The 23,856-nt window shown below is 38.9% G+C and overlaps 2 protein-coding genes and 1 long non-coding RNA gene across 6 annotated transcripts; 1 reads left to right on the plus strand and 2 right to left on the minus strand.

The window, feature by feature from the left end:
• Window positions 1–4,294: 4,294 nt before the first annotated feature.
• LOC148848646 (uncharacterized) lies at window positions 4,295–9,718 on the minus strand. Its single transcript, XR_016100585.1, has 3 exons — window positions 9,552–9,718; window positions 9,181–9,410; window positions 4,295–9,044 (listed from the first exon to the last, which is right to left on the minus strand). It is a non-coding gene; the product is annotated as an uncharacterized LOC148848646 (long non-coding RNA).
• A 6,047-nt stretch (window positions 9,719–15,765) lies between these two features.
• LOC148848647 (uncharacterized) lies at window positions 15,766–21,520 on the plus strand. Of its 4 annotated transcripts, none has more exons than XM_088947959.1 (3): window positions 15,766–16,042; window positions 17,421–20,279; window positions 20,862–21,520. In XM_088947959.1, the coding sequence occupies exons 2-3, from the start codon at window positions 17,559–17,561 to the stop codon at window positions 21,189–21,191; spliced, it is 3,051 nt and encodes a 1,016-aa protein (XP_088804085.1). In that variant the 5' UTR covers window positions 15,766–16,042; window positions 17,421–17,558; the 3' UTR covers window positions 21,192–21,520. The 4 variants fall into 4 exon arrangements, with proteins under 4 accessions (XP_088804085.1, XP_088804086.1, XP_088804089.1 ...); XM_088947960.1 differs by having other exon boundaries at window positions 17,424–20,279; XM_088947963.1 differs by lacking the exon at window positions 15,766–16,042 and adding an exon at window positions 16,071–16,206.
• On the minus strand, window positions 21,471–23,270 carry LOC148848648 (pentatricopeptide repeat-containing protein DOT4, chloroplastic-like). Its single transcript, XM_088951349.1, has one exon. It carries the CDS (start codon window positions 23,268–23,270, stop codon window positions 21,471–21,473), a length of 1,800 nt encoding a protein of 599 aa, XP_088807475.1.
• Window positions 23,271–23,856: the final 586 nt, after the last annotated feature.

Consider the following 23,856-nt stretch of genomic DNA (forward strand, 5'->3'; position numbering starts at 1 on the left):
TTTGAGAATTAGTCAGTTGATCGGTTTTGTCTTTCCCCAAAATCACATTTTTGCTAAAAAATGTTGATTTAATCAACAAACTGCCAATTCAGGCAATTGAATCATTCGAACTGTTCAACAGTTTTAACCGTTTTTATTTATTTATTTATCAGAACAGGTCAACCATTCGACCAAGGAACTGGACCTGACCGGTTCTGCCCGGATCGGTTTTAAAAACCTTCCTTTTAGTAGTGCACTCTTAATTTAATGAGTAACCACCTCTAAGACTCAACTCATTGTTGTTGTTGGTGTCAATACTTGTGAATGATTGTTATATATTCATATATACAAGTCTAATACAGAACTTGGTTGCAAATTAACATATAATAAATCCTATAAATATGTCATTAATTATAAAAAAATTTAGTCAAGTGAAATGAAAATGTATGTCAACACACATTGAGAAGTTACATCAATTGACAACCATGAATGGGGTTGTTCTGTTATAGAATAGAAGAAATATCACATGTTCAATTCCTCTTTACAATGCTATATTTGATAGCCATTTGTCTCATAATGTTGTCTCTAACTCCCTCCACGTGTGACGGCTCTTTGTTTTGTTGTCAATTTTGAACAAACTTCAGGGATCGTACATGATTCCATTCTTCATCCACAATTACATTTGGGTATGAGAAATGGGTCACCTTTGTCAAGTCAATCACTCCACGATCCCTAATGTAGTTGTGTAGTGCATTACAAGCAAAAGACTATACGGATTTAGTTCTTCAACTTGTAATGAAGAATAGGTATGGTCAAGGTTTCTAAAATCTAATCGGACAATGAACCCGTTAGGGTCCGATTCTTAGGTCGAATGGTTCGATTGTTTGAATCGAATGAATGGTTCGTTTTGACAAAAAAATTAAAAACGGTCAAACCATTGGATGATTTTCTAAGGAGGAAAGATTCAAAAAAACATTCTTCTTTATCAACACCCGATTTTTATTATGATCCTTTCTCTAAACCATTCCACACCTCAAACGTCCGATTAGACCTCTCCAACATTTTATTTAGAACACCTCAAAATTCAGGAAACCAAATCCTTACCCGAAAACTCTCAAGTTTACCGTCAAATCTACGAGATTCTCATCCAATGGTCTAAATTATCACCATTAGCACCCTTGACACATTGTCACACTTTATCCTTCGCATTAAAACATTGACACTAAGATAATCTATCAAACCAAAATTTCTCGTCAAACACCTAGCCTTTGCCATCCATTTATCAAAAGATTCCATTATGATGAATCTAGTGTGCTGCCACCAAGTCCCTTAACCCCAATCTTCACTAATCCACCAAATTTCACCTGAAAGTTCCCTCATTTAACACTTGAGACAACTAAGGTTCTGATCCGAGAGGCATGTAGTTGACCGATGCAATCCAACTTAAAAGACACTAAACCATTATATCTTCCATTCTGTCCATCTGATCAAAGATCGGTTTTCATCTGCCAAGCAAAAGACCTTTTTGAACCTTATTCACTAAATTCCATCCCTAATCTTCATCATCTAACCCATAATCTCATTAAGATTCTGTTGCTCAAACCCTTCGGATCCCAAATTTAGGGAGAATGATGGATCAGTCTAGGGTCAAAATTTGTAGGTTCAAAGTACGTTTGGGGTAGGTGTCAGCCCGGAATTGATACTAATTCATGGGCGGGTATGAGTGCATAGAGCGTGGGTTTTTGACCTTTTAAACGATTATAGCTCTGCAGTGGAAATAAAAAATCTGCATTGGGCCTATCTGTACTTCTCCGCCCAAATTTACCCTTCTGACCTATACTTAATACTCATAAACCTTAATCATTCACTCCTAAACACTTTTAGATCCTAATATGCCGAGTTCAATCTCTAGTTATCACCATTTCACACACTATTAGACTAAGGTGGCGTTTGCTAAATCTTAAATCTGAAAAGTTAAAAAGATATTAAAAGTATGTGAAATCTGAAAAGAGGCATAGGTGTTTTTCTACTTTGTAGAGGCATCTGAAATCAACCCTTTTAATTTCAACCATTTTTAAAAGTATCAACCCTTCAACATCTGAAATTCCCTAATTTTACTATTTTACCCCTAAAACATACTATTTGTAATTTTGAGTTCAATTTGCATTATTTCATAAAAAAATAATTTATTAAATTCAAAATAATATTGAAAAAAATGAGTAAAAGTAAAAAATAAAAAATAATATATTAAAATAAGAATAAAATTGAAAAATACATATAAACGTATAAATTTAAAATAATTAATTAAAAGCTAAAATAATAATGAAAATAGTAATAAAGTCCACAACACAATGAAAAATATTTAATATTTATCAAATTATTAAATTAAAATTATTAAAATATTTAATAAATAATAAAAATTAAAGTAATTAATAATTAATATAAATAAAAATTATAAAAGTAAAAAAATTAAAAAATATTGACATATTTAATAATTAAAATAACTAATAATTAATTTGGTGTACATTCGAATGCCACTACTAAGAGTTGTAGTGGCGGTGGCGGGAAGACAGGGAGAGAGAGAGAGAGAGAGAGAGAGAGGGAAATCGACCGCCGCTACTAAGAGTTGCAGTGGCAGTGGCAGAAAGACACAGAGGGGGAGAAAGAGAGAGGGAGAGGGAGAGGTACCTACAAAGGTCTCACATAAGTTCATATGGGTTCAGCCCATGTCTAGAAAAAGATATGCCAAATTCACTACATAGGGGTAGTGAACCCTTGAACCAATCAAGTTGGACTCAATTTGGGTTCAACATTTAATTCAAAGTGATCATTGGTTTCATCTACCCTATGAAGCCCAAGGATGATGGATTGATGTAAGATAAAGCCCATTAGGTTTTAAGCCCTATAATGGTCTCTTACCCTTAATCTATCAACCCTAAATAGGGTTGTCAACAGGTCGAGTCTAGGCCGGAACTAACCCAACACAAAATGTTGAGGACTTGAACTCGAAACTGGACCCAATAGGGTGTAACCTTTGGACCATAAACTGAACCGATCAGTTCTCGAGGTAATCGAGTCTGACTCGATAGACCCAATTATAATAAATAAAAAATAAATATTTATATTTAATATATATTAAATATTCTATATATATTATACATTATATATTATATGTATAGTATATATATATATAATTTATTTAATATATTAGGCATATATATATATATATATATATATATATATATATATATATATATATATATATATATATATATATAGGGTTGGGTTTGAATCGGCTCAGGACTAGGTGGAACTGGTTCCAAACTGATAGTAATCGAGACCTTATATCAGGACTTGGAACTGATCCATCGGTTCTAGTTCCCAAAACCTGAACCGGCAGGTCTGACTCGACGCAATGAAAGTCCTAATATTAAATGATAAAAACACTACTCACATGGAATGACCTCTTTTCTGACTACAAAATGCAGTGTCACACCCTCTGCTTAGATGGATTGCAAGATTAAAACCTTTTGCAAACATTTTTCAGAAAATAACATAATATAAGTACAAAAAATAGTTTGTAAAACTGATTTCAAATATAGTTGAAATCCACTACTGTCAATTTTAGGTTTCCATAAAAAAAGAGTATAAGCCCTAATATTTACTTTGTTTGATATAGGGGTTGGTGCTATTACTATGATCATTCACTTAGGTAATATCTTAAATTGCTCCAACATACCCAAGTATTTGACCCTAAGTGGATCTCACTAGTTGGCATATCAAAAATAGTTTATTCCAAGTCCAATGTAGTTTTATAATAAAGTCTAGAGTTAAGTGCAAATTTCTAATTTTTCTCATCTGTCTCAAAGGTCCAAATCATAAATGGAAATTAGTCCAAGTTCAATGCTTATTACAAACACCCATGGTTGTACTTAGGGTTTAACCCTAGTAGTTGAGACATGTTGCTCCACTAATTTGGTAGTACATCAGTGTTACCTTATCAGGATAAAGTCTCCAAGTTTATTCAATGACTAAGATCTTTATAAATTAACACAATTCTCATAAGTGTCCAATTTAAGTAGTAATTTATAGAAACATACCAATATGATAATAAAACAAGAATATATTGATATTATTAATATATAAAACTTAGTGTACAGTGTACATCAATATAATTGAAACTAAGGACATACACTGTTTAAAGAAAATTGCCGCTCTTAATAATAGCTTTTTATGGATAAAATGATCATTTTTTATTTATGTAGAAAATAAAAAAACATTGGTAAATGCACTTAACTGAGTAACTTGGATAAATTCACTTACCCAGGTAAATGACCAAATGAAAAAATGAACAAGGCGAATGAGCTTTGAAACTTTAATATTTTCTCCAATAGGGTCAAAAAGAGGGAACCTATTGATTAGCTAATTTTGTAATAGACTATGTGAATTGCTCTCAAGTCCATCACTTACATGGTGATATTCTTTCATTTTAATAACTCCGTTGTCCTTGGACTTGGAGGCCATTTTTGAGATTCTTCCTTTCACGTGATAAATAGTAGGTAGAAGAACAACTTTATGTGGTTGGGTGCTATGATGAGAACCTGATGAGTAGGAGAGACTATGAGGAAAGGTTAAAAAAAAAATCGTGGTGGAATTATTATTGTGAGCATTGGAAAAGGACTAATTTAACAAGGATGGTACAAACACCGGGGTTGGTTTCATGGAAGAGGAAATAGACACAAAAGTCGGTTTCACTACCAAGTAGATTCTTGAGTCTATTTGTGGACCATTTTGAGTCGAGTTAGGGAAGACCACATCTATTCAATGGTATACATATGGCATGGAACAACATATAAGCATATATAAATTGAAGATGCGAGTTAACCTAGTAGCAAAGCTTATGTTCTAATATTAGAATCTAATTCCACCTTCATTGAGGTTTGGGGGGTTTCTACCTCTCTGGTAAGGATTATCATGGATCAAAACAGACTTTCAAGCCTACAACCTTAAATATATCATGTAAAATATATATGTCATATCATGTTTGGAAAGGACGTAAATGCAAATTTGTAGGGTGTAAATCAACATTCTACCGGTTTCAAAAAATACAAACCGGTTCGCTTTTGTATTTTCATTTTTCCTCTCGTCTCATTTGGCAGCAACGATGTAAAACAGCAGTGCACTTTTGCTGGTATTTGGAAACTTATAACAATGTAGCCGGTAGGGCTGTTCATAAGAATGCCCAATCCGACCAACCCAGATCGATCCAATCCGAGTTGGTCGGGTTTTCATCAGTACTGGTCGGTTTTGGGTTGGGCAAATATATAAATCGATATATCGGGTCGGTTTCGATTTTCTTGTATGAAAACCAAAACCAATCCGACCCGAACTGAACTAGTCTTCTACTAGTTCGGTAGTTCCTAGTTTGATTAGTTTCCTACTTAACTATAACTACTCTTCTACTAGAACTAGAAGACCCATTAGGCAATTACAATCTATCCTAGTTTCTAACTTTCTATAATCTTTTACACCAAATAGGCAACCCATTAGGCAATTACAATTAGAATTCAATTAGGTGTCCTTTTGTATAGGAGCAAAACCGAAACCAACCAAAACCGACCCAATCCGACTCAAACCGACCAGGTCAGTTTGGCCTATCAGTGGGTCGGTTTCTGTTTCCACCTCAGGCAACCCGACCAAGTCGGGTCGGTTGGGAAAACCCCAATAAACCGACCCAACCCGACCTGTGAACACCCCTAGTAGCCGAAAAACCGCCTTCTCATCTTCATAGCTTATATCAAAGGCTATTTGGGTGATGACGTTTTTGGTCAATGATGTAACCGTTTTCTGCTCCCATGTGGTTGGTGACTCAGAGGCTGAAGTGAAGCTCCTTGGTGGCGAGCTGCCTAGTGGCGAGCTATCTAGTGGCGAGCTGCCTGTAGCGAGTTGCCTGTAGCGAGCTGCCATGATGAACTGCCTGGTGGTGAACTACCTTGATGAGCTGTTGCTCTTTTAGAGGCCTACAAGGAACCAGATGTCAGAGGACCCGGGGGTGGCTTACCCAACGGGGGCACTCCGATGGCTAAGTTAGCACAGTATAGTAGTAGAGAGCTTGAAGATGATATAAGAGAAAGAGAGAGCTAGAGAGAAGAGATTACCATCCCTTTTTACATCTTAGCCTCTTAGCATCTTAGCATTTGCTTCATTTTTTAGCCTCTCTTTGCCCTTGGGGGGGTGAAGTCTTTATATACTGGAGTCCTCGTGGGTTAGGTGGAGCAGTTCTTAGATTCCCGCTATGATGGGACCTGTTTTTGTGTTAGGTGGGTGAAACGTTGTCAAACGGTAATACTGTCCCTTCCATCAGAACTGGGGAGTGGGTGAGCTAATATAGCTGTTACAAGTCACAACCCCGTAAAATGTGGGGTACGGTGGTGGCGAGCTCGAGGTTGTCAGGTTGGCGCCTATGTTAGGCTGCCAAGTCAGTGCCAGGGTTAGGCTACCAGCTCGTGCTAGAGCCAGGCCGCGCCTGTGCCAAGCTACGTCTGGTGGGACACCATCAACTTAGAAAAGGCAAGTTGTTGTCAAAGTGGCCCCGGGTGTCACCTAGTTGTTCTGAGGTGCCAGGCTACAAGATGGCGAGCTGCCTAGTGGCGAGCTGCCTGTGGTGAGCTACCTGTAAGTGCTGCAAGATGGCGAGCTACTAGTAAGTGCCGCAAGGTGGCAAGCTGCCTGTAAGTGCTGCAAGGTGGCGAGCTGCCTGGTTGTCAAGAGACTGCACTTAGCTGTCAAGAGGCTGCCAGGTGTCATAATGTCATTCGAGGGCCAAATCCGCCCTCATCATTTGCCTTCCACTCCCGAGTTGAAAGTAACTCGGCGAAGGGAGTAGATTTCTCCTTTTGGCCCGTAAGTCGATGAGCTCGTAAGCGTTGATTCAGTTTCTTTAGGCTCTGAGAACTGCCCATAAGGTGCTGAGGTCTCTGCCAATTCGGTACTTTAGCCCTTAGGCTCTGGGAACGACTTTTGTTGACTTCGTCCATGCCAACGAGGTGGCTGTCTCTTGTGCAGTAGTGTTGCCCATGCTGTAGAGGTGACTGGGTCTTAAGCAGCAGTGTTGCCCATGTCGTAGAGAAGACTGGGTCTTAAGCAGTAGTGTTGTGGCCCTTAGGCTTTGGGAGGGACTCGTAGTCCACTCCTGAACTTTTGCCCATGCCGAAGAGGCGATTGTGTCTTTCAGCAGTATTGGCCCTTAGGCTTTAGGAGGGACCCGTAGTCCACTCCTAAACTTTTGCCCATGCCGAAGAGGCGATTGGGTCTTTCAGCAATATTGGCCCTCAGGCTTTGGGAGGGACCCGTAGTCCACTCCTGAACTTTTTCCCATGCCGAAGAGGCGATTGGGTCTTGTTGTAGCACTGAGGTCTCTGCTTGTGAGGTGCCGAGATGGATTGTTGAGCTTCATTGCTCTTTAGATACCTGCAAGGAACTAAATGTCAGAGGACCCGGGGGTGTTTGCCCGGCGAGGTCACTCCGATGGCTAAGTTAGTACTCTCGTTGTAGACCGCGAGCTATAAATCACAATCTGAGAGTTAGAGCTTGCCTACTCGTTTCTGAGGCTAGTGCCTTTTCAGTTCGTAAGTTCGTGCCTGGGTCAGGCCGCCAGGTCGACGCCCGTGCCTGGTCGCGCCAGGTCGGCGCATGTGCTAGGCTGCCAGGCCGCACCAGGGCCACCGGGGGGCGCCTTAGAGCTATGAAACGAGAGCTTCAGTTTTTTTTTTTTTTTTTTTTTTTTTGAGTTCATAAAAAAATGAAACTATAAAGAGGGAGCTTCAGTTTCAAAAAAGGCGAGGACTTAGCTTTCTGGGAGAAGATGACTTAGCTTTTTGTAGGATGACTTAGCTTTTTGTAGTGTATTCCCACAGACGGTGCCAAATGATTTAACCGTTTCCGGTCACTTATCATTTTTTTTTGTAATGTATCAATTTTTTGGCGAAGTACCTTGTCATCTCGTCTGCTCCCATATGGTTGGTGACTTAGAGGCTGAAGTTAAGCTCCCTGGTGGCGAGCTACCTAGTGGCGAACTGCTTGTAGCGAGCTGCCTTGACCAGCTGCCTGGTGGTGAGCTACCTTGATGAGTTGTTGCTCTTTTAGAGGCTTGCAAGGAACCAAATGTCAGAGGACTCGGGGGTGGCTTACCCGGCGGAGACACTCCGATGGCTAAGTTAGCACAGTATAGTAGTAGAGAGCTTGAAGATGATATAAGAGAATGAGAGAGCTAGAGAGCAGAGATTACCAACCCTTTTTACATCTTAGCCTCTTAGCATCTTAGCATTTGCCTCATTTTTTAGCCTTTCTTTGCCCCTGCGGGGTGAGGTCTTTATATACTGGAGTCCTCGTGGGTTAGGTGGTGCAGTTCTTGGATTCCCGCTATGATGGGACCTGCTTTCGTGTTAGGTGGGTGAAACGCCGTCAAATGGTAATACTGTCCCTTTCGTCAGAACTGGGGAGTGGGTGAGCTAATATAGCCGTTACAAGTCACAATCCCGTAAAATGCGGTGTACGGTGGTGGCGAGCTCGAGGTTGTCAGGTTGGCGCCTGTATCAGGCTGCCAGGTCAGTGCCAGGGCCAGGCTGCTAGCTCATGCAAGGGCCAGGCCGTGCCTGTGCCAGGCTACGTTTGGTTGGACACCATCAACTTAGCAAAGGCAAGTTATTGTCAAAGTGGTCCCGGGTGTCACCTAGTTGTTCTGAGGTGCCAAGCTACAAGATGGCGAACTGCCTGTAAGTGCTGCAAGGTGGTGAGCTGCCTGTAAGTGCCGCAAGGTGGCGAGCTGCCTAGTGGCAAGCTGTCTTTAAGTGCTGCAAGGTGGCGAATTACCTGGTTGTCAAGAGGCTGCATTTAGCTGTCAAGAGGCTGCCAGGTGTCATAAAGTCATTGGAGGGCCAAATCCGCCCTCATCAGTCAAGGTCTGGAACCAATCAGAAACTTCAATCTCCACTTCGCTGGAATTAGACATTTCTGACCACTTATCTTACATCTCCACCACTCTTTCCCATCATTGGTATCAAGAGCTGATTAGAACACAAACAGAGATTAATGGCAGTAATGGAAGAAATAAAGCGCGCTGAGAAAATTAAATGGGGGTGCTGATGATGGAAAATGGGTTAGTCATTTCTTTTGTTGTTTCTGAATTCCTTCTGGACTTACTTTCAGGTTCTTCACGTGGAAGCTTGGTGAGAAGATCTTTCTGTGGTGAGCCCATTTTTGGCCTTTCAGTGTTAATAATCCTTCGCCTTCAAGCTGTTTGACGAGTTGATGGGAATCGTTCTTCTTGTAGAATTCTGATCTCAGGGCGATGATTTCTCGAATGGGGTCGGGATCAATGACTGTGAGACAAGGTGTAGGACTAGGACCGAACCATACAAGTAAGATTGCACCTACAGCGAGCCAGAGTTCCCATGTAAGATAAAATGGAAAAGATTACAGAGAAGAAAAGAACTGCAATGCACTAAAAGCAGTATATATTGCAGCAGAACCGAAGAAAAAAGAAGCTCTGCAAACAAAGTAGGGAACCTTACTAGCACGGGAGGTCCGTCGTTCTCTCAAATCTCGATCACCAATATTACTACTGATCAGATCTCAGATGCTAGAGACCGAACGTATCACTTGTCGATGGTAGATTTCGTGAATCGGAACTAGCCGTCACACAATGGCACCGATGAGTTCTGGTGGATGAGGGGGTAAACTCTTCGTCTATTTCCAACGATGAAAAAGGCATGAATATTTACTTTGTTAAAATCGAAGGAGATTTTCACCTCAAGATCGAAGTAAACTCTGACAAGGTTGCAAATTTACTTCGATCTTGATCGTATTTTTACATTGTTCCCAAATACATGTAAATCAGGACCGGGGGTGCAATAATGCAACGAATCGGCATTTACACCGTTTCCAAACGCAGCATTAATAAAATATAAAAAGGATAAATCTATGATATTAGAAGAACTTAGTTTGGTTACAGAGCTGCCTCTACTATGTGGCTCAAAAGCGTAGCCTAACTTTGGGCCTAGGAGGGGGAGAAATATTGTATTATATATTAGATGTAATATATAAACTCTACCAATATAAGCTTATCTTACATCTTAAGAAAAAAGAGGGTAGCATCAAGTTGGCGACTAACTGACTAGCATTAAAACTTTTGATCGTTCATGATAGGGTATTCTTCAGAAACAACATGCTGCACCTGGATTCTAAGTGTAATTTTGAATGGGTAAGCATTAAAACTTTTGAATGGGTATTCTTCAGAAACAACCATTATCATATTAATATAACATATTCTTCTATATTTAATATAGGAATCGCAATGGGGCGGTGACCATTTTCTTCATCTCTAATTTGAATAAATTCCTGTCTTAGGTTCCGATCTTTGCCAAGGATAAAAGTTATCCTTCATACCCGATTCTCAATGGAGACGGGTTCATGTGCGGACCCAAATTTGATTAAAAATACTTTTTGAAAAATATGTTAAAATATAAATGATATTTTAAATATATTTTGATTTTGATATATAATATTTGACATATATATTTGTCCCTGACTGGGATCCCCATTCTTGATTCCCATGGTTTTCAAAACTGGACCGGACCGGATGGTCGGACTAGACTGGACTTGATCGGTTCCATTTTTTCCAAAAACCGGATTTCCCCTCAAAACTGTTGATTCTGGTCATCGAACCACTGAATATGGTAGTTAACTATTCGAACCATTTAAACGGTGTTGACAATTTTTTTATTTTTTTCATTTTTTTTTATTTTCCTATCAGAATGGACTGAGCTTTCGGTTCGAACGATTGGACCGTTCGACCCGATAACCAGACCCCTGACTGGTTCGGTCACCGAATTGGTTTTAAAAACCATGCTGATCCCATTGGGTCAAGGAGGTTAAGTACCCAGTGGGGATGGAGAAAATTGCCATCCCTAATTTAATATGATGTACTTAAAGGTTATAGGCCCCAAGTGCAAGTCAAACCAAAACTAGGGTTTAGGCAAGAACCCTTAACATACTTGGCTGGCCCGGCCCGATCTATTCTTTATCGGGTCAGACTTGGACTTTCTCAAATAAGCTCAGCCCAATAATATAGAGGGAAAATCTATAAGACTGAAAAGACACGGTACCGAAAAAACTCTCCTGTAAATTTTGATGAATACCACTTGATTGATCACCTTTTATGATACCGGTTGAACCCATATATATATCATTAATTTATTAAATTTTTATCAAATTACAGTTTAGGAATTAGAAATTAATTTATTAAATTATTAAATTGCACGATAAGACTTTTTATATGTGCAATTATATAATGGTCGGTCTTGGCCTGGGCCTATTATTTTCTATAAATCAGGCAAAGCCCAGCCCGGCCTTTGAACAGGTCTCACTGCCTCACTTTTGGTATGGACGTTAGAGGATCGCAAGTGGTAAACATGCATTGATTGATCCCAACCATAAGGAGTAAGTGTCGGGTCAGCCTCAATCGATACGACAAATTGTGTCTGCCCCCATGCCAAACCCGGCTCATTAATTGAGTGTAAATAATTATTTGTGGGAGTGCGGGGCTCAGATCTCCATCTCCTCTCAGACTCAGAGTGAATTTGATCCGATATATATCGGATTGAAAAGATCCGCACCAAACCCGATGAATTGGCACACCTGCTTCAAATAGTTCGCCCCTAAATCCGAATGTTCGGCGAGACCGATCACCTCATTTCTGTGCCCGTATCCCTCCTATTCACTCCTCCCCATCCCATTTTCCAATAGGGGTGGTCACGAGCCGAGAGCCGAGTTTCTCAGAAATTATTCCAGTTCGATTCGATTTAGTTTAAATCGAGCTTCGAGTTGAGTTCGAATATGATATATAGGTTTATTTGTTAATAAAGTCGAGTTCGAGCCTAATAAAACTCAGCTTATGAGTTTTATGAAACTTATATAATAAATAAATATTTTTTTATTATATACATATATACATATATATATATATATATGAATATATATAATAAATAATTTTTATAATTCTTATTTTTTGTATATAAAATAAAAACATTTTTATATGTATAATAATAAATACTTTTTATAATTCTTTTTTTTATATAAAATAAAAAATATTTTTATATGTATAAATTTTACTTTATAGAAAAGAACTTGGCTTGCAATCGAGCTTGAGCCGAGCCAAGCTCAAATTTGCGAGTTTTGAACCGAGCCAAACTCGAGCTCAAACCAAACACAGTTTCAATGAATTGAGCTCGAATAGCCAAATATCCGTCTCGGTTTGGTTCAAATCCACCCCTACTCTCTAGTCTCCATCCATCGTTCATGGCATGCGCCCTCTCTCTCAAATTCTCCCCCTTCCCTGATAAAGACAAGCCTATTAAGACCCTGAATTCCTTTTCCTATGATCGTATTCCCTTTTGAATAACTTCTGATGAAAATTAATCAATTCATTACTCAGTTTGGAAGGATCATATAAAGTGCAAAACTTATGTCTTATATATATTTACACTGTACATATTTGTATTTGTATTCCTTCTAAACCGGGCCTTAATAAAGAAAGGTTGAAAGTATTATTTATCAGCCGAGGTGTATAGGCACTTATCATTGAATGACATGTTTGAGTGACCACCTTATGCCCTCCCCAATCCAAGTTCGAAGTATTGATACAATGTGTCCCGTATTTTTTGGTTTTCGATACACTTGTTTACAGATAATTTTAAGAATCCATTTTTTTATAATATATAAAAATATATTTAAAACTGAAATTAAATAAAACTAAAAATATAAAAAAAATGTATAATCTATGCCAATACACAAAGATATACCCATACTTTGAACCATGAATCCCTCACAGTTAGACTTGTTTATGGGTCGGGTGGCCTGACGGGCCGGCCCAGCCCCTGGACGGGCTTGAACATGTTTATAGGCCCGCGGGCTTAAACTCGGGCCAAAAAGCCCGGCCTGACCTAAAATTAGACTTAAAATGGGTTATGTGATTAATGTCCATTTGAATAAATTTTTTTATTTAAGAATGTAAAACTGTGTTTTAAAACGTAAAAGAAAGGGAAAAAAACCATCTTGTAGGCCTATTGTTCATTTAAATAGGAAAAAAACCATCTGAATTTTTAATTCTAATTTGAATAGGGAAAATTATAATTTTTTTTATTAGGTCGAGCTTGGGCTTCAAGCTTTTTATCAGGACTGGACTCGGGCCTAGCATATTTCCATTAATGATGAGTAAAAATCCGGCCCAATTCGACTCCAACTCCGAACCTGACTCGGCCCAGCCCGGCCGATGAACAGGTCTACTCATAGTGATTATCAAACGGCCCCTAAATTGTTTTAATGGGTTGACTACTTGAGTAACGATAGAGAAGGGAAAAAGATAAAGATGAATCCGATAATAAATGGTCGTTGCTATCACTGACCTGGTTTGGTTGAGCTTTTTATTTCTCAATTATGAGCGTTAAGTGGTGGACTTATCAATGTTGGATGTGTACAATACACGCATTCAATATATCTTGGTGGCAAGATAAAGATTCTGATTTTCTCAGCGTGGTCTTTAAGCTTTATTTGGAATCGATGTAAAACTTCATTGGTGTCAAAGTACATCGATGAGGTTTTACATCGAACCATAAAAATGTGATCGTTAAGTTTTGAAAAGTATGACAAAAAAATATATAGTTTTACATCGATTTTATCAATGTAGTATTTTGATTAAAGTTTTATATTGATTTACGACATAAAACATCAATTTATTCAAATGCCAATAAAACCAAATCGGACTAAAGTTTTACATCAATCTTAATTTACACTTCATCTAAACGTCAACAAAATTGAACCGGCATAAACATTTACATTTAATGTTTTACATCGACTTCAAACACAGCCTTAATAATTTTTTGTTAATATTTTCCTCTATAATTATTAGGTTATTATCAGCAATATCGCATCCCTGCACTATTCACTTGCACTTACATTCAGCTTGTGACAGAAGTCCCATTGCACCTGCCATTTCACATGTATTATGATAGAGCACTTACCACATACTAAATGCCATGGTTTTTAAAACCAACCCGGTGACTAAACTGGTCAGGGGTCCGGTTACCGGGTCGAATGGTCCGACCGTTCGAACTGAATGCTCAGTTTATTCTAACAAAAAAATAAAAAATGGTTAAAACATCCCTCGGTTCAACGGTTTGCTGACCAAAATCAATGGTTTTGGGGGAAAATCCAGCTTTTGAGGAAAACAGAACCAGTCACCTCCTGGTTCCCAGTTTTTCCAGTCCGACCGTCTAGTCCAGCCCGATTTTAAAAACCATGCTAAATGCAAGTGTACAACAAGTTCACTGCAAGCAAGTGCAGCAAATCCCCATTCATTTTTACACATTATCTCAATTTATGCAGTTTCTTTCTCAATTTCAAGTTTCCAATTGTTCGGAAGTTGGAAACACTATTTTTCATGCCCTTTTTTTTGGAGACAAACAATATTGAACACGCCCTTTTCTTTTTTTCTTTTTCTTTTTCTTTTTAATTTGGTAAAAGAAAGCTCATATTAGATATTACTGTAGTTGGAGAAATATAAGAAGATGAAGGAGTGAGACAGTTCGAGAGATGACGGGGAGAAAAGGTCTATAACAAGGTTCAAAATATCTATATACCTGTGTAGCGGCAGGTGTATTGGTACACTTTTTATATAGTTTTTTAGTTTTTTATAAAAAATTAGTTTTTTTTTTTTTTTTCAAGTAAAAGTCCTGAAACACCTATAAACAGGTGTTTTTGGATTTATATCAAAATTTTGATCCTTGGTCTATAACACTATAAAATTTACCAGCAAGAAAATGAACTGATAAGGATCCTCAGGTTCAACCAAGATGTTCCTTAGAGCCACTTGGACTTCAAGATTAACAAGATTGCATCTGTCCTCCATAATGCATGTGTTTGGAATCGTGAACATGTATTAACTAAACATTTCTTATTTGATTTGTTTAGAAAATCGAGAAAAGTAATGATAAACTTGTTTATTGACATTTAGGTGCTATTAGGTGCCAAACAAAATAGTGAATAATTCCCCCAACGTTAGGTACACACATAAATTGAAATCTAATTTTGCAAGTTCCTATCTGTATGGATTTGCATAATGGGGGAAATGCTGAAATGTCACCTATGTGACAGCATTTATTCAATAAACGCCCACAGTTCCAAATACACGCAATATTTGTAAAGATCAAACTATCCAAAAAAATAACATAATTCAGTAAAATAAAGCTTTTTAACCAAACGAACCCTAATAAAGCAGCAAAAGTTTCATAAAACAAGACAAATGCAATGCCCATTATGAGTTCTCTCATGTAGGAACCATTACTTTTGTGTTCGGTTGTTGTATGACTAACCCTTTTATACACGAATTTGTAATGCAATTTCATTTATATTGATGCAAAAGCAAACAAAAATTTGAGTTCTTTTCATTTACACTCATTCATTTATTAGTGAAAATGAAATTGAAGAAAAAAATGTATAAACTGCCCAAAGGCAAAAGACTTCTGCATTAGCCATCCCAATATCATATGCAGAGCTCATTTTTGTATTGGGGGTAACATCATATTTAATGAAAACTGATCTGCGAAATTCCCGAAACCATTAGATAAAACAAGGAAAAACATATAGAAAAGAGAAAGGAAGCAAACTACGGTACATATCATAAGAAGATACCAAGATAATGTGACCGTCAAAAAAAACAAACTTACAAATGGTTTTTCCAGCGGATAAAACTAAGAACAGCAACAGCTCCCTGTGAACTTGGGACTTGTCTCTCCTTCTCTCTCCTCCCTCACCTCATGTGCGTGTGACAGCAAAGAAGACAGAACTGACTCATTGCCTCACTCACCAGGCATTCTCTCTCTCTCTCTCTCACAGACACATTCACACAATTCTTATATTGCCATTCTTGCTCTGTTCTGCCCTTTGATTCTTCAAGAATTCTGAAGATATGCTCTTTTGGGCTGCAGAAGAGTGATTTCTACGTGAGGTTAGTTTTTCTTGTACCCCTAGAGTGAAAAATGCGGTTTGTAGAGAACATTTGAGGTTTAAGCTTTGAAGGGTGGAAAGAAATGATTACTGCAAAAAAAAGCTACCTTTTCTCTGGTTTTATTTTGATATTGTTTTGAAATCACTGCTGTGACATCTTATGGGGTATGAGCATTTCTATTAGTTTTATTAACTACAATGCTTTCCGTCCCCTCCCCTCAGTTTAATCCACGTTTCCTTGTTTGCAAGTTCAAGATTTCTTATGGGTTTCGAGGTTTCAGTTTGGTAGGCTCGAGATCTGTTCTTTTTCCTCCCTTTACAAATGCTGCTCTGTTCACAATTTACTTGCCTAATTAAGCAGGGCGCAATGTTGCATCTTTTTGGGGTAGGGTTACCGCTATTAAGAATTTAAGATTGTTGATTTGTTCAAGACTGTTTTCATTTTGTTCTTCTAAGAACTTGGTTTTTCTGCTTTAGGAGCTTTTAGTTTGCAATGAGAGTAATTTGGCACCATAGATTGGTTCCCCCTTGATATCTGTCACTGCATGTCATAACATCTTGTTTGTTCTTTCCATAGATGAAATAGGGTTTCCAGTTAAAACAAAGCTATGTATATTTGTTGCTCATGAATGTTATATACAATTTGACTTTTTTTTTTCCTTCTAAATGGGAATCTATTAGCCAGTGAGGTTCCTGACTATTTCTAGAACCTTACTCTCGTCCATTACCAAGATAGACATCCTGCACTCTGTTGTTCATTTTGATGCATAAATTTACTTAGCAAGGCATTTTTTTTCATTCTCGAACAAAATTAAGTACATTAAGTGTTGTGATCTGATTAGATTCCATCTTCAAGGATCTCCTGCCACAAGTGTGTGTTGCAGCTACATGTATGCATGGAAAAAAATAATGGATGCAGTATGTGATGATTACACCATCTGTTTAGTAATCGTGATACTTGAGTCTTGCTTCACTGTTAGGCCATATCATGCTTTCTAAAAGACATAAAGAAATTAAATGATTCTTTCTGTGTGACATGGAGAATGATAAATTCATCAAATGAAATTTGTCTTTTGAGGCACTTCACTATGAATATGCATTTTACAGATGTAGCCAATACAGTGTCCAACTATACTTGTTAGAAAATAATGTCAATTGTTCAAAATCTCCATGTTCTGATGTTAGAACTTCAAACAGTTTTATGTGATCTCTTCCAGAAAGTGCATTCGTGATGCATGATATTGAATCAAGATATTTCATTTTGACTCTTCTAATTCAAAATGATTTTGTGGTACTGGGTTTAGTTGAAGTTGTTGTATTGGCTAACCAAGGGTATTGCTTCTTCAAGATTGTGAATTGCTTATTTTCATTTCTTGCAGCAGGTCGTATCTGTGAATGGGGGTTAGGCGCAAATAAAATTTTGGAAGTATTGCAGAGTGGTTCAGGGTTCTAAAACCATTCATCAATCACATAGCCACAGTTCAAAAGTAGAGGAAAGAAATGTGGAAGGGAAACCAATGAGCAGGAACTACCCTGTAGGGAGTCTGTACCAAGACTCCTGGAGTATGTCCCATAAAACCATGCCATCAGGACCAGGTAAGTGTGGAAGTAGTGGGGAGCTAAAGAGAGGTTCTATATATAAAAACTCAAGGACAGTAGGGAAAATGAAGAAAATGGGCGAGTTTGAAGGAGGAAGAGAGATTGGGTTGTCATGTAGCAGTGACACATCTTTGTCTTTCAGGATTTTTGACTCTTTGTCTCAGTCACATGAATCCAACCCATCTCTGCAGCAGAAGAGATCAACACCATTTATGCCTTTAATGACAGACCAGGAAGCATCTATTAGAAAGACCTACAAGCAGCCAGACCCTCAGGATTCCCTTGAGCTGTCCTTCCGTTTTCCCTCTCCACAAGGTAATGTTGCGTGTAAAGATGTTTTTGAAGATAGATTCTTTGAGATCTGTCTTGATCCAGAGGATGGAAAACAATGTCCTGCTGAAACAATAGAGAGGGGCTCAATGAAGGAACTGAGTTTCAGATGCAACCAAACTATCTGCCCTCCAAGCAATGGCAACGGCCACTTGGAAAGAGACACAGTCGGCACTTTTCAAAAATCCTCATCAGCAAAGGTGGGAATGCCACATTTACTTTGTCGATCAGAAAGTAGTCCCTCTAAATCCAGACCAAGAGGCTCAATGGAGGAACTGAGTTTCAAATGTAACCCAACTATTGGTTCTCCAAGCAATGGTAATGGCCCCTTGGAAAGAGACACGATCAGCACTTTTCAGATGTCCTCATCAGCAAAGGTGGGAATGCCACATTTACCTTGTCGATTAGAAAGTAGTCCCTCTAAAGCCAGACCAAGAGGATCAACGGAGGAACTGAGTTTCAGATGTAACCCAACTATTGGTCCTCCAAGCATTGGTAATGGCCTCTTGGAAAGAGACAGAGCCAGCACTTTCAAAAAATCCTCATCAGCAAAGGTGGGAATGGCACATTTATCTTGCCGATTAGAAAGTAGGCACTCTAAAGCCAGCCCAAGAGGCTCAGTGGAGGAACTGAGCTTCAGATTTAACCCAACTAGTGGTCCTCCAAGCAATGGTAACGACCTCATGGAAGGAGACACAGTCTGCACTTTTCAAAAGTCCTCATCAGAAAAGGTGGGAATGCCGCATTTACCTTGTCGATTAGAAAGTAGCCACTCCGAAGCCAGCCCAAGAGGATCAATGGAGGAACTGAGTTTCAGATGTAACCCAACTATTGGTCCTCCAAGCATTGGCAATAGCCTCTTGGAAAGAGACAGAGCCAGCACTTTTCAAAAATCCTCATCAGCAAAGGTGGGAATGGCACATTTACCTTGTCGATTAGAAAGTAGTCCCTCTAAAGCCAGCCCAAGAGGCTCAGTGGAGGAACTGAGTTTCAGATTTAACCCAACTAGTGGTCCTCCAAGCAATGGTAATGACCTTATGGAAGGAGACACAGTCTGCACTTTTCAGAAGTCCTCATCAGCAAAGGTGGGAATGCCACATTTACCTTGTCGATTAGAAAATGGTCCCTCTAAAGCCACTCCAAAGGGCAGGTTCAGCCCTATCAGAAGGATGTTGGATCCAATCATGAAGTCCAAGTCTCACCCAAGTCCTTCAGTTTCAATGGCAGAACTTGGTAATTTGACAACGGTAGAATTTCCAAACATAGGGAGGAACCAAACACTTTGCAAATCATTATTGAACGATCTCACAAAAACTGTTGTTAAGGAAGAATCCAGTGCCCAGTTTGTCAATAAGTATCTGCGCAGTTCAGTTGTATCATCATCACCTGCTCACCTCCATGGCCTTCTTAAGTTAGAATATAAACATGGGGCACCATTCTTTGAGTTCTCACTGAGGAACTTTGAGGACGTCCTTATGGCAAAGACTTGGAAAGCAAACAATGCTTTTAATTGGGTCTATACTTTTCATACTATGAATGGTAAAAAGAAGAAAAATAGCAGTGGGTGGGGTTCAAGGGAGAGGCACAAAGAAGCCTCCATGGTTGGCCAGATGCGAGTTTCATGTTATTTATGTTCAGAAATTAGAAATGCTGGAGCTTTTGATAACTCAATGGTGACAGAGTTTGTGTTGTACGACATAGGGCATGCAACTAAGAGCCTGGCTCCTGAAGAAAGTTCTACATGTTCCCTAGACTCCATCAAACCTCCCAAAAGTACTGGCAGTGGCAACTTAGTCAAGGGGCTGTCTGTGGATCCAAATGTTGTATTTGATCCAGCAAAGCATAAGCTTGAAAAACAACCTGCTTCTGGTAGTGATGGTTCTAATGATTCAACACCTTATCCCTGGGCACCTGTGGATTTGCATCCAAACTCTGAAATTGCAGCTATTGTTATTCAAGTTCCATTTAAGAAAAAGGACAGCTTCAAAGACAAGCAAGGGGTTTCTGGTAAAGTGCATTCAAACTTGTTTGAATTTTCCATGGTTGAACAGAGAAATGATGACAAGCAAAACAGCATGAATCCTGCAAATGTGAAGGTGGTAACAGCAACTGGAATACATGGTTTGCCAAGTACTGATAATTGTGGTGGTCCTTCGCCATTACTGGATCGATTAAGATCTGGTGGACACTGTGATTGTGGTGGCTGGGACATGGCATGCCCCCTTCTTGTTTTTGGTAATCCTCCTGCTCAAAATGTTCAAGATCATCAATTTATGGGTAGTCAACAGCATTTGGAGCTCTTTGTTCAGGTATATTTCTCATCTGATGCAGATGGTGGGATGTCTGTACCATGGTTGCCATATCTTCTGCTGGACAAATGTTAAATACATGGTTTAAGTATTTGAGATGATCATTAGTACTCTTCATAAAGAGAATGTAAAGGAACTGGGTCTACATGTAAGGGGCGCCATGGTGCATCATGGATGATCCTAATTTAGAGATTTTCTAGGTGAAGAAATTATAGTGGTAGCAATAATACATCAAATTAGTAGCCCTCCTGGTTTTTTTCCGAACCTTTTCCTTTGTCAACTTCCATTTGCAAGTCAGATGCATACTATGGTATGATTGGATTGAACCTTTTCACTTAGGATCTCACATAGGAACCTGGCAAGTGGTGGATGTCAATAGCCTACATGTGTTTCTCATGTTCATATGTTCTATTAAGAGATGGTTACTGATTATAATAATTAAACTCCAGATTTACATTATTGGTTGTCAATGATTAACAGAAATTTATTTCCTGAGGTTTGTGCAAATATCTAATTGTTTTCTCCCTTCCATTATGTCCCGTACTCTCTTGTCTGATAAGTGTTTGTTTTTAATCTCTACAGGGAGCAAAAGATAAGATGCCAGCACTGACCATAATAGCCATCAACGAAGGGCAATATTCAGTTGATTTTCATGCTCGACTTTCCGCATTACAAGCTTTCTCAATTTGTGTTGCTATCTTACATAATGCAGAAGTGTCCACTGCAGTTGGACAAGAGAGGAACAGGCAGAGGTTGCATAGCAATTCGCTCAAGGTGCTGCTTGAGGAAGAAGTGAGATTCTTGATTGAAGCAGTCACAGGAGAAGAGAAACGAAAGTTCACAAAGAGAAAGGAAGAAATCCTACCATCTTCCATCCTGAACCCACCTTTTTCTCCTATTGCACGAGTGTAGATTGAAATAGTATTTTTTTATACCTTTGACCCCACTTTGCAGGAGAATTCCAGATCTAATTAAGAGATCTGCGTTATCTATTCTTACTGCAGATGCCAGAATTTTACTCCTTTGTAGGCAGTAAGATCCATTACAGAATACAGAGTACATCATGCAATTCTTTGTACCAGTAATCCACTCAAAACTAACAAATCTTGTCTATATTATTTAATAGAAGCTTGTAATGAAGGGAAGGCAACCACCTTTCACAGTAAACATACAAATTATTTGTCCGAGCCCTCAGCTGTGAACTGTGATTTCAATTGTACTGCATCCTGAAATTTTGTGAATTCCTCGGTCTTCCATAAAACTTCTCAACTTAAGGACTTCATTCCAGGCCTCTTTACTTGCATGAATACTCAATAGAAGCTTGTAATAGCCAGCAGTTGGGCCATTCATATCTAAATCTACAACTTGTTCTGAGTACAATTTTGCCATCTTAAGGTCATCATGAATCCTACAAGCACCCAAGAATGCCCCCGAGATGTTGATATCTGGTTTCATTGGCATTTGCCCAATAAACTGAAATGCTTCATCAATTAACCCTGCTCGTCCCATGAGATCAACCATGGTGACATAGTGTTCCATTTTAGGTTCGATTCCAAATTGTCTGACCATATAATCAAAAATTCTGAATCCTTCCTTAATTAGTCCTGTATGGCCGCAAGAAGATAATACGGTGAGGAAACTTACAGCATCAGGATCCATTCCTTTCTTTAGCATCTTAAAGAAAGCCATTAAAGCAGCTTCTCCGTATCCATGCATGCCCAGCCCATGAATTATGGCAGTCCACGAATTTACATTTTCATTTGTGATCCAACTGAATACCTGGTAAGCCATGTTCAATCTTCCACACTTGGAATACATGCTTATCAAAAGTGCCTCTATGGACACTTCTGAACTAAGTCCAAGCCTTATTATGTAACCATGGATAGAACTCCCTGCGAGGAAGCTCCCCAAACCAGCACAAGCTTGAAGGGCAATCAGTACAGTAACTACACTAGGTGCCACACCCTCGATCTGCATAATATGGAATAACTTGATTACCCGTTCTAGTTCTCCCCTCTGCGAGTACCCCGTTATAATGGCGTTCCAAGTAACGACATCTTTGCATGAAATCTCATTAAAAAGCTTCTCGGCGGCATCGAAACTCCCGCATTTGGCATACATGTCCATAATTGCCGTAACCAGGACTGTATCAAGAGAAAAACCTGAGACCACCACATGTGCGTGCACAGATTTTCCAAGACCAAGTGCTCTCAACTGTCCACAGGCAGGAAGAACAATTTTCAAACCCACTTTGTCTAGCACCATCCCTTCAGATTTCATTGAACTACAGAAATCCAACGCGACATCAAGGAGACCATTCCATCCATAACCAGAAATCATGCAATTCCAAGTAACCAAATTCCGCCTGGGCATATTGTCAAAAACTTGACGCGCAGACTGCACAGACCCGCATTTTGAGTACATATCGATGAGAGAATTGGCAACAGCCGTGCTACTTCCGAACCCACATTTGAGGATCTCTGAGTGGACCAACGCGCCTTCTTCAACCGCAGAAAGACTTGCACAGGCTTTGAGCACGTAGGGGTAAGTAAAATTATCGGCATTCGAATTGGACAACCGGAGAAGGCAATACAGATGGAGGATGTTCTCGAAGAGCCCAGCACTCGATAGCTCCTTGAGTGTGGAATTAAATGAATAGATATTGCCCTCAAAGAGGGCACCGAACAAGGATAAGGCAATGCAGAGTCTTCGGTTATTGAAATAAGCCAGAAGAAGATCGGTTGCGACAGAATAGTTAAATTCGAGCCCATGTTTTAAGATGAAAGCATGACAAGTATGATGATCAGTTGAATCTGAAGAGAGAGAAATTGGTGATAATGGATCACGGCCAGAGGAGATGGGATGATGATTCGGGTGTGGAGACTGGAAAGAGAAACAAGTGAAAAGAGATTGATGCAAGCGACAGAAAACAGAAAGCCGACGTGGAAATAAGAAGGAGCGCTTGGCCACACCCAGTTTCAGTTTCAGCATGGAATGAAAGAAGAACAGAGAATTTCGTTCTATGGTTTTATAGACCGAGAAATTAAAAATACGGTGGTAATGGTAGCCTGTAAAATATTTACCCTCAAAATTATATCTTGTTATATGGAAGAACAATTGAAAATATGTAGGGAAAATTCCACTTTCACCTGAACTTTGGGGGTAGTGTCAAGTTAGTATCCTAACTTTCCAATGTCTTAAAAATGTCAAGTTGGTCCTTATCGTTACCCTATCGTCAATTATCTATTGAAAATGTCAAAACTAGTCTTCAAAAGAAGACACTGTTTATTGTTTTCTACCTTGATACTGAATCAGTTATTTTCAAAGTAAAAGAGAGAAAAACCATAAAATATGATAGAGGGAAACAATATCTGAAAACAAAGAAATACTTAGAGAAGAATGTGTTTCAAATCTAAAAGCAGAAGACAATGACTTCATTAGTCTGGAATTTCAAACACCTCAATTGGTTCAATCTCAAGGTAGAAACAATGAACAGTGTCTTCTTTTGAAGGGTAATTTTGACATTTTCAACAAATAAATGACTGTCAGTTAACGATTGGAATCAACTTGATGCTTT

This window comes from Nelumbo lutea, chromosome 6 (genome assembly GCF_056320005.1).
Source record: "Nelumbo lutea isolate HS-2025 chromosome 6, American lotus-T2T, whole genome shotgun sequence".
Classification (NCBI taxonomy): Eukaryota; Viridiplantae; Streptophyta; class Magnoliopsida; order Proteales; family Nelumbonaceae; genus Nelumbo; species Nelumbo lutea.